Raw genomic sequence first — 10901 nt, forward strand, 5'->3', positions numbered from 1 at the left:
GCATCTAAATCTCATGACATTTAGGATCCCAGTGGTCAGGGGAGCCTACACAATTGGGATGCAATGGAGGGGGCAAGTCTGGTGAACGTATCCCCACTTTCCTCCTGACGTGATAAGAAATGGATGGGGAACACGGGATGCTTGAACCGCCAAACAGGACTTCAAGGTCTACCTGATCGCTATATTTGTGGTCAGGTAGGTGTTCAGCCCCAGATTAGATCAATCCGTGAGTCTGGAGGTGGGAATGGTCTTGCTTTCCCCTGCGGCTTGGCTGACAGGTGAAAGTCGCCTCAAGCTATGTGCTCTGAGTTTATTATTTTGCAACCTATGTGCACTGTTTCTTGACCCTAGTGGTTCTCCAAGCCACTGACAATCATAAAATTAATCACATAAGCTGATCACGTTGCCATCACAACAATAGATCTGTAAAACCAAATGCTGTCAGTGGTACCAAACCATGGCATCACGTGGTTCCTAGCTCTGCTCCTGTGAAAGGGGGATCCTGTGGGAGACGTTCTTCAGACTCCTTTTCCTACTTACAGAGTTGTTGTTCGGAAGGACCACACAACAAACTAATGGACTCAGACTTAGTTATGCTTAGAGTAGACTTATTGAAATCAATGGGACTCAAGTTAGTCATCACTAACTTCTCCAATTAATTTTAGTGGGTCTACTCTAAGCATGACTACATCCAATCCGATGTATCTGAAGTGCTTTGAACACTCAAGCATAGTATAAATGAAATAAGAATATACATTCTATTGCAATTGTTTTATTTCATTTTACTTTATTTTATTTCAGGGCTTCCCAGGAGAGGATGGGAGGAAGGGAGACCAGGGCAAGCAAGGTCCTTCTGTAAGTAATGCTCCATGGTAATAACTGCGCCATCCTTTATGGCTGCATTCCTTGTTCTAGTCAATTTATTTGTATACCGCATTTTCCACAACACATTGTTCTCAAAGCAGTTCATAAAACAAACTAATACAATACCCTTAGTTATAATAATTACAATACAACTTTAACTCAGTCACAGTTAATTTCAAACATAGCAAAAATTTAAGTAAGTGCAAGACATTAGGGATGCTGGAGAAATTTGAGACGAACTCAAATGAGCTCAGATTTCTAAGAATCTGACCTGCAGAATCCGCTGCAGGGTGGCCCCCCCAGGCCGTGTGGAGTCTGTGAACTTTCGGGTGATTTTTTTACTTTCCCAAAATTTACGCATATAAATTTGTAGGAAAATACCTAAGTTTCTGCTGAGGAAACGTTGAATGGAATGGGGGACAATATGCTAAATGTTACGTACTGCAGTACATTATGTAAATACTTACATAAATACGTAATTATTTACATATTTTTCTGCATGACAAAAAAAAAATTCATATCCATCTGTGGGTGGATGATGGAACAAAAAGCACTTGACAATCCACAAAACACAGACAGAGCAGATTTTACACACCCTAAACAATTCACTAGGCAGTTCATATTAAGAGACCTAACAATAAGATGCTTCATCCATATCAAACTCATGGCAAAAAAGGGAAAGAATAAAAGCACAAGGCACTTCAAGCAGTAGAAAGAGAACCCCCTCTCACTAGTATCCCATGTCTTGTACAGAGAAAGGGCACCCTCATACCCAAGGCAACTCCTCTTCTGGCTGTCTCTTGTCAGTAGGGCACCAGGAAAGGGAAGATGGAAAAAGCCTCCAAAAAGCAGAAGTCCCTGAAGCTGTTCTGGGGACAACATCAGCACCTTCATCCCCGCCTCTGCTAGGGCTGGGGGTGTGGCAAGCCAGGTGGAAACGGCCAAGCCCTGATGGCAAACATAGAGTTTCACACACCTAAACACACTTAGTAAGTAGTAACCCCACTTAACACAGTGAGAGTTACTTCTGAGTAAACATGCATAGGATTGTGCTGTTAGTCTGGCTTAGAATTGGGGTCCTGCAATTTCTGGGTCTGCTTTATGCATGACTTTTCTTGGTTGATGCTGGAAGATGCAGCTGGGCTCAGAAGCAGCAAGTAATCCTGGTTCCATGACCAGTGTATATGTCCAGTTGGTGTGATGTAGTGGTTAGAGTGTTGGACTAGGGGGCACAGCGACCTGGGTTCAAATCCCCAACCTGCCACAAAGCTCACTGGGTCACAGAGGGCCAGTCACCCATCTACCAGGGTTGTTGTAAAGATAAAGGTCAGGATATAAATGTAGTGTGAGTGTGTGGGTGTGTGCGTGGGTGGGTGGGTGTGTATACACACACACATACACACGTCTCTGTTCCACAGTAGTAGCACTCTCCCCAAAATGAAAGAACTGTGGGCAACTATACGTAATTGAGAACGAAAAAAAAAGAAGTGACCGTTTGCTGTCAAAGGGTGAAAATAAGAGAGAAGAACAGTAGAAAAACTAAAGTTCCCATCATGCTGTTTTGGGGGGAACAGGTGAAGCCACCTTTTATTGCTGCTCTTTTCATGTACAGTGCAACCCCACTATATCACAATGCTGGTTTTGGAAAGAAATGTCATAAATGATTTTATCTTGGATTTGTGCTCCCTAGGGTGCAGCAGGCCTGATGGGTGCCAAGGGAGTTCAAGGACTCAGAGGTCTTGATGGCCTGGAAGGATCCAAAGGAAATGCAGGCGAGAAAGGAGAAGATGGTCAGCAGGTAACTTTCAGCTCGTGGATGATAATGTTGTTGAGTCTTGTCATCTCAGTTACAGTGTTTGGACATTTTGTTGTGAATGAGTGACTGATGAATGGTTAGAAACTTTAAAAAAAAGAAAAGAAAGAAACATAATATTCTTTAATAGCAGGGCATCTCTCTACAGGCTTTGGGAGACAACACTCTCCAGGTGGGTGGGGACAGAGAAAAATGATCCAGTTTTCAGGGTCTGAATTTGGACTCTGAAAGAAACAAGTAGAAGGCAGAGACTTAATACTTTTGATGAAGTTAACTGAAACTGGAGGAATTCTAATAACAAATTTAGCAGTGGGGTGAGACGGAGGTGTAGCAGTGAGGCATAAGATGTGTTAGAGACAGAGAAGCATGTATTAGAGAGAGAGATATCAGCTTTGTAATATCATAGAGCTGTTTGACATGGCGTGGCCTTCAGGTGCAGTGGACTGAGGGGGGAGCTACCTGGAGTGGCAGAATGGACTGGCCCTTTTGACTGCAAGCACAGGGTGGGATCTTAGGTTGCATTTATACTGGTCTTTTTAATACCTTAAGAACAACATATTTGTTTTCTCTCCCAATGATTTCAGGGTGATTGTGGTTCACCTGGTAAAACTGGAGGGCCTGGGCCATCTGGCTTTGATGTGAGTAGGTTTTGACTGCTGCATTTTCTGTTCATTTAGGAAAGAGGGGAATTGGGGGAGGACTAAGATGGAATGGACCTTTCCCAGGTTCTGAGCGATACATCTATAGTGGGTGGGGTCTATGCTTTGACCAATTTCCTAGGTTGATGTTCAGCCCTCTAGTGAGGCCTGCTGCAGTCCATTTTCCCTCATTACTCCCCTTCCCTGCGATAGGAAGCCCCTACATCTTAGGAAAATGAGAAGTAACAGAAAATAGTTGTTTAGGGAAGGGATCACAGTGAGTAGATTTCATGCATTGGCAAATGCCGGGTAATAATGCACAGCAGAGTCACCAGACTGGTTAAAGCCCAGCTCCATAAAGGACTCAGTGGCCATATATGCACATGTCCGCAAGCCAAGATTCCTAGCTAATCCTGACTGGGGGTGGACGAAAGTCACTTACCTGTCGTCGAAGCTTGTTCGCGGTGGGGGGGAGGTGCTCCCCGCGAAGTTCAGGCCGGGGGGGGAGGCTTCCCGCCTCGCCCCGGCCGAAATTCAGGCCGGGGAGGAGGCTTCCCACCTCGCCCGGCCGCGAACTCGAAAGGTTTTTTTTTTTTTTTTTAAAAACGCCCCCGTGATAGGCTACGTGACGATTAACGTAGCCTATCACGGCTAGATCTGCAAAGTCAGCCGTGATAGGCTACGTTAATCGTCACGTAGCCTATCACGGGTGACTTTAAAAAAAAAAAAGCGCGTACGCTAATGGCGGCCCCCATAGAGAGCCGCCATTCGCGTTCCTTATTTGGTCGCTGTAGTCTACGTAAATCTTTATGTAGACTACGGCGAAAATAAGGGCAACGCAAATAGCGTTGCCCTTATTTTCACCGTAGTCTACGTAAATCTTTACGTAGACTACAGCGACCAAATAAGGAACGGGAATGGCGGCTCCCTATGGGGGCCGCCATTATCCGTACGCGCTTTTTTTTTTTTTAAAGTCACCCGTGACAATTTACGTAGCCTATCACGGCTGACTTTGCAAATCTAGCCGTGATAGGCTACGTTAATCGTCACGTAGCCTATCATGGGGATTTTTTTTTTCTTTTCTTGGAATGGCGGCGGCGGCAGCCGGTCGAAAGACCGGCTGCCGCTCCCGCCCCGCACGAACACCTGCCGAACCGCCGGCCGGACCCGCCGCCGGGAGGGACATTCGGCGAAGGTACGTCCTGTCCCGGGGGGGGTGCGGGGGGTGCGGAGGATTTCTCCCTGAAACTCGTTCGGGGTGCCGAACACGGCGCTCGGCCCCCCAAAGTTTCGGGGAGAAATTCTCCGCCATCCCTAATCCTGACTTACTGTGAAAGAGCTGTGTGCTGGTAAGCAAACTAGGAAGTGATGGCCAACAAACCCTGGCTTGCAATCCTGGCTTGTTTTAGAGCAACAAACCAGGATCCCGGGTTTGCATGCAATGCAAAACCTCCATGTTCTAGTTTGTTTACCTGCTTGCATGAGTGAGAGGAAAAAAGCAGGAGCAAATGGGCTGCATGCAGCAACACGGAACTCATTCATGGTAAGCCAGGAATCAGGAATACATTTTAATCTATCAATTTTTTAACTCACTTCACTGAGTTATTGATTGAACTGTTACAAGGCTAGCACTAGCAATTGGTAAAGAAAATACATTCTCCTGTATCTTCTAGAGGGCATTGCAGAGTTGTGTGTTAGCCCCTCCCTCTGGCTGACAGAAGATGAGGGGGAGGCTGGGTACTGGCATCCTGCTGCTTCTAATAGTCCCAGGGCATGGCCTGAAGGCACATGAGGCAGCCACCTTGCTGAAGCTAAGCAGGCTTGGGTCTGGTCAGTGCCTGGAGGGGAGACCACCTGGGAACCACATGTAGCCACCTTGAGTTCCATGATGGAAGAAAGGTGGGATATAAATGTAGTAAATGAATAAATACATAATAGCAAGTCTTCTTCTTCCCTTCATAAGGGGAACTTGCATTGCAGAGGATAGGGCAAAGGGGAGTTGTCAGAGGAGGACTTGAAGGCAGTCACAGTCAATCAGGAGCACCTCTTCCCAGTAGAGCATTTTCCTGCTATGCTCTCCAAGGCCACAGGTACTCTGAGGATCAACTCCACCTTACAGCCTTCGACAAGTGAAGCTGAACCAACTCCTTGGGGAGTTAAGGCAATTATCCCTCAGGGCTCCCATAAGCCTCTCACTGTTCCCTTTCCTGAGTTTATTGACAGGGTCAGAAAGGTGAGTAGATGAATCCAGAAGGAAGGCCTCCCTGTGAGCGGCAAAGACACTGTATGTTCTTCCCGAGGATGCCTCTGTCGCCACCTTGGCATCATCTGCTGTTAATCCCTCTGAGGGGGAGGGTGGGCCTAAAGATCCCTGTCACAGAGTCAAGATGGCTCTTCATAGGGGGTTTGAGGCTTCCACCACAGTGTTCAGGGTGTTGGTCACTAATTCCGTCTTTTCAAGGGCCACTTACTTGTGGACAAAAGAATTGGCTTCCCTTTCTGGTACTTCCAAACCCATCAAAGATGGGCTTCAAAAGATAGCGCTTGCAGCGGCTATTATGGCCAACTCCTCCTTGCATGTGGTGCAGCTGGAATCTCAAGCAATGGCAGCTAATGTAGCAGCAAGGAGAAAATCTGTGGTTGCAGTCTTAGGAAGTAGACCCTGGCTCCCAGGTCCATCTTGCATGCTACACCTTTGCTGGTTGTTCAGCAAGGTCTTAGATCCTGTTCTGGTGGAGACTCCAAGTTGTTCAGATAAGTCTAAGATCCTGTTCTGGTGGAGACCAGAGACAAAAAGAAAGCCTTGCGAATTTCCAAGAAGGCTCGCAAGCAGAAAACTCGACAATCTTTTTGATCTTCCTCCTTCCATTAGAAACCGCAGGCATCTAATAAGTACAGACTCAAATGGTTCTGTCCTAAGGGCTTTGGCAGGGGTCTTAACCAGGCTTCTTCCAGTGCTAATTCTTCTTCTTTTTCAGCATGGGGGCAAAAAAGCAGACCCTTTCCTGAAGTCACTTCCTACCCTGCATCCATAAGAGGTGGTTCCGATTTTGATGGGGCTGTGAATTAATTCTGGGTTTGAGTCAGAACCAGCCTGAACTATAAATGAGCTATTCAAGCTGCTGAACCTATTTTGGGGATAGGGGTCAGCACCTGAGATAGCTCCTTTAGAGTCCTGGCTGTTCTGATTGAAGCCCAGAATGGATTCACAGCCCCACCGAAATTGGCACTACCAGCCTTCACTGCATGGGGGGGTTCCCCCCTCCATTTTGCAAACTTATTGGACGTGCACCTCCTCGGATGTCTGGGTTCTGGAGGCAGTAGCACTGGGCTACATACTAATTTTGCAACTAACCGTGAGATCTGTTCACCCCCTCCACCAGATCCTGTGATTCTATGAAGCATTAGGCCATACTTCATATCATCCAGTACCTGATAGACACCAGGGCCACAAAACCTATTCCTCAGGCTCAGAGGTGCTTTGTGGTGTATTCCATGCTTTTCTTAGTGCCAAAGAGAAACAGAGAAATCAGGGCCATTTTGGATCTGAAGCAGTTCACAAGTTCTTTATTCAGAAGCACTTCCAAATGGAAACCCTTTGTTCCACCGTGGCTGCCATCATGGAAAAGGACTTCCTAGCTTCAGTGTAGTTGTCAGAAGCCTGTCTACACATAGCAATCAATGCCACTCACCAGAGGTTCCTGCGTTTTACCTACAGCAGTCTTCATTGTCAGGACTGAGCCATGCCATTCAGATTGACCTCGGCCCCCAGAGTGTTCACCAAAATCCTGGTGGCTCTGGTAGCCCATTAGAGATCCCAGGGCATTGCTCTTTATCCTTATCTGGATGACATCCTCATCATGTCCCTGTCCTTGGAGCAAAGGAGGAAGGATGTTCGGTCCATACTCAAGTGCCTGGTGTCACGATTCCCTTGGCTTTCCTTAAGCACTCACAAACACATGAAAGGAGAGGCTTCAGCCTCACACCTTTAATTCGTTATTCACAGGTTCATTACAGATGCAAATCCTTGAAGACTCTCTGGCTACAAAGGAATGCCTCCAGGGGATTCAAATGGGATCACTGAAAGTTGCCCGCAGTTTGAAAGGGCGGCTGTCTGGCTAGGCCAGCTTAGGGAGGGAGGTCCCACCCCTTGCGTGCTGCTTCCCTGCGTAGCCTCTCATGCATTGCTAACTGGTTCGACCATCTGAGCTCAGCCCCTGACGTTTCCCTCTTAGCTCTGCATCTCCGCCTAGTGTCTCTTAGGTCACAGTCCTCAATCCTGTCCTCCTCCTGCTCGCTGCTTCTCACAGACGGGGGTAAGGAGGAAGCTTCATGCCTGGCCATCTGGGAGTTGGTAACCCGAGAAGCACGCCTACCCATATCTGAACTGGCCTGTGAAAAAGCCTCCCCCACTTCTGGCTGCTCCTCTTCTGAATCTGAGCTGCTAACTATCTCCCTGGGCTCAGAATCCATCCTGACACCTAGCAGCCCACATTTTTGTGGTGACCGTCAACAAAAGCTCTCTGGTCCCAGCACAGAAGCTGGAGCACTTGGGGTGATGTTGGACACACAAGAATTCCGCATGTTCCTATTATCAGAGAAATGAGAAAAGATTGTGCGAGCAGTTCCATCTGTGGAGAAAGCAGAAGGGGCAGATCTAATGGTCCGGCCTAGCCTTTTAGGCCTCATGGTTTCTGGCCAGGATCTGGTGGCATGGCTGCACAGGGCTACCTCTAGTATCAGTATGCCTATGTACAGCAGTTGCTGGGGAACATGGGCAGGAGGGTGCTGTTGCACTCATGACCTGCTTGTGGGTTCCTGGTTGACAGCTGGTTGGCTACTGTGTGAACAGAACGCTGGACTAGATGGGCCCTTGGTCTGATCCAGCAGGATCCTTCTTCTGTTGTTATGTTCTCCACACCAGGGACCTTCAGAAGAGGCTGCTTCTAATCCAGGATGAGATTGCCATCAAGTCTCACAAGTGGATCTCCTTTCCCTGAGCCCTGAAAATGTCATGGGCCTGGTGGCTTTCCCCGGGGAGATTGCCTTAAGGGGGGGGGGGTCAGTCTGGTGACCCCAGAGAAGACAATCATCACTACGGACACCATCATATTGTGAGACTTTCCCTCAGGGGAACAGCTACTTCAGCTGCTTTAGAGGCCATGTTTCTATGGAAGAGATTTGCAGGACGGCAATGTGGGCTTCACTGCATACATACTCGAAACATTACAAAATTGAGGTCTTTTGTTCTGCAGGTGCTACCTTTGTCAAGGGGAGTACTGCACAGAGTTCAAGTTATTTAAGGAGCTCCACCGCAGCCCTGCCGTAGTGTAGGATTGCTCTTGTACATACCGAAAGCCTGCAATGCTCTCCAGAAGATGCAAGAGAAAGGGACGTTTCTTACCATGAATTCCTATTCTCAGTGTCTTCTGGACAGCATTCCATCCCACCCTTCTTTCTGCAGTGGACTGAGGTCCTTTCTCCTGGGGTTTTGCCTTCATCTTATATGTGGGGGAAGTAGACAGCTACCCTGGGTCAATTCCTCCCCATCCAATTATGGTTATGTTGTAATAGTTTTTCGAGGGACAGTCTGTTTCAGGTTCTATCATTCTCGGGGTGGGGGGAGGGGTTGCCTGGGCTCTTCCAAGCCAACCTGCCCCCCCCAAAGTTAAATGAGATTGAACCCTGCCCATTGAGCGAAGGTCTGGAATACCCTCCAGAAGATACCGAGAACAGGAATTCATGTTACAAACTTCTCTTTATTTGGCACAAAGTAGACCCTTTTTTTCCCCTTTTAGGGGCCCCCAGGCAAGAAAGGGGATCCAGGATCAATCGGGCAACCAGGCCAAAAGGTGAAGTACCATGTGTTGAAATCTAGAGTATTAATCATCGCATTCTCAACTTTTAACCTCTGTTTCCCCCTTATTTCAAGAGTTTCTCAATACCCTAAAAACAGCCAGCAATGAAAATGGGTTACATGCATGATCAGAATTCCCATATTTTTACTGACACTATCATAGATGATGAATGGGGCAGAATCCTTTTCCGTAGCTTAATAATAATAATAATATACAAATTTATATTGTACTCTATACCAGAGCTCATTCCAATTAACCCCAAAACATACAACACAATAATATCAACGAAGTCAATAATTACACATTAAATAAACCGCTAATACACATTTTAACTACTTAGAACCAATCAGTTAAAACAACCAACCAATTTGAAACCCAAATTACAAACCGATTGTTCCTCACTCCATATTCCTCCTCCCCGATATACCATACTTATCAGCTCCCCAAAACCTGCCTTCCTAACACTGTAATCCTGTCCTTGTCTACTCAGAAGTAAGCCCTGCTGAGCTCAGTGGAACTTACTCCTTGATAAGTGTGTATAGGGGTGCAGCCCAAACAAGCTATTCCCTTCTCAGCATTCCCAGTACCATCTGAGGGACGGGGCGGGGGAATAAAGGAATGTATGGCAAAAGGCGATCATGGCTTTAGAGGGACCAGGGTAAAAGGGATGATACCATAGGGACCAAGTGGATTATAATGGCTAATCTGGTACCTGAGCCAGAATACACCAGCATGAGATTCTCTGCTTTCTTTTTTTTTGGGGGGGGGGGACATGGCAAGGTTCTTAGAACCAGGGTGGCAACTATGGCCTGCGGACCAGTATCACTGGTCTGGGGATGAGATTAATGCCTCCCGTGCGCAGTGATTTGCAGTAGAATGGGAGTGTGTGTGTGTGTGTGGGGGGGGATGTATGGATGCTTGCATGTGGTCTGCATGTGGATGTGTGGTCCCTGGTCAGCCGCCCACCCAACAGCCTATACAGCTCTCGACCTGACTGCCCTTTCCCACCTGTGTCCTAGCCCAGTTTCTGTATCTCTCTTTTCTGTGTTTCAGGGGCTGCCGGGGCTGCCGGGACTGGCTGGTCAGGAAGGGTGTAAAGGAGAAAAGGTATTTACCCATTGACATTTTGGAAGTGTTTTAGAACGGCTCGGAGCCTGCAGTGCCAGCTCCAGGTTTTGGAGGACCCTTGGGCAAGGCACCCTCAATGGGCCCCCTTCCTTAGTGGGTCTACCTCCTCACTGCCATTATTACCAACTGTTGCCGTTGCTCCCATTTCCTCTGCATTGCTACCATCTGCTTGCTGGCTGGGCGGAGAGGCAGTGAGCAAGCAGGCAGTGGCAGCTTCTCCTTCTCACTCGTGCTCTTCGGGCCAGAGCAAGAGGGGGACGAACAAGCAGGTTACAATAAGCCACCTTGCTGAAGCTAAGCAGGTCTGGGTCTGGTCAGTGCTTGGAGGGGAGACCACCGGGGAACCACATGTAGCCACCTGGAGTTCCACAGTGGAAGAAAGGTGGGGTGTCAATGTAATGAGTAAATAATGAATTAATAAGAGGAGGGGGTTCTTCCCAGGGACCCTCCAATTGAGGTGTGGGCCCTTGGCAGGTGCCCGACCTGGCTGACGCCAGCCTGCTTAGGGGGGTTGGCTGTCATCAGCCACTAGTGAACCTCAGCTGTCCACACCCTGCTTTCCCCAATTCAGATTAGTCACTCTTTTTAAAAATCTGCAGA

The 10901-nt window shown here is 47.7% G+C and overlaps 1 protein-coding gene across 1 annotated transcript in view; it reads left to right on the plus strand.

Annotated features, from left to right (window-relative positions):
• COL27A1 (collagen type XXVII alpha 1 chain) overlaps positions 1-10901 on the plus strand; it is a 146261-nt gene that overhangs the window by 130868 nt on the left and 4492 nt on the right. The window contains exons 53-57 of the mRNA XM_084820772.1: positions 802-855; positions 2555-2662; positions 3262-3315; positions 9114-9172; positions 10227-10280. Of these exons, the coding sequence (XP_084676898.1) occupies positions 802-855; positions 2555-2662; positions 3262-3315; positions 9114-9172; positions 10227-10280 (329 nt within the window). The remainder of the gene's footprint in view (positions 1-801; positions 856-2554; positions 2663-3261; positions 3316-9113; positions 9173-10226; positions 10281-10901) is intronic.

This window comes from Heloderma suspectum, chromosome 14 (genome assembly GCF_057233095.1).
Source record: "Heloderma suspectum isolate Gila_16-S chromosome 14, 16-S_ref, whole genome shotgun sequence".
Lineage (NCBI taxonomy): Eukaryota > Metazoa > Chordata > Lepidosauria > Squamata > Helodermatidae > Heloderma > Heloderma suspectum.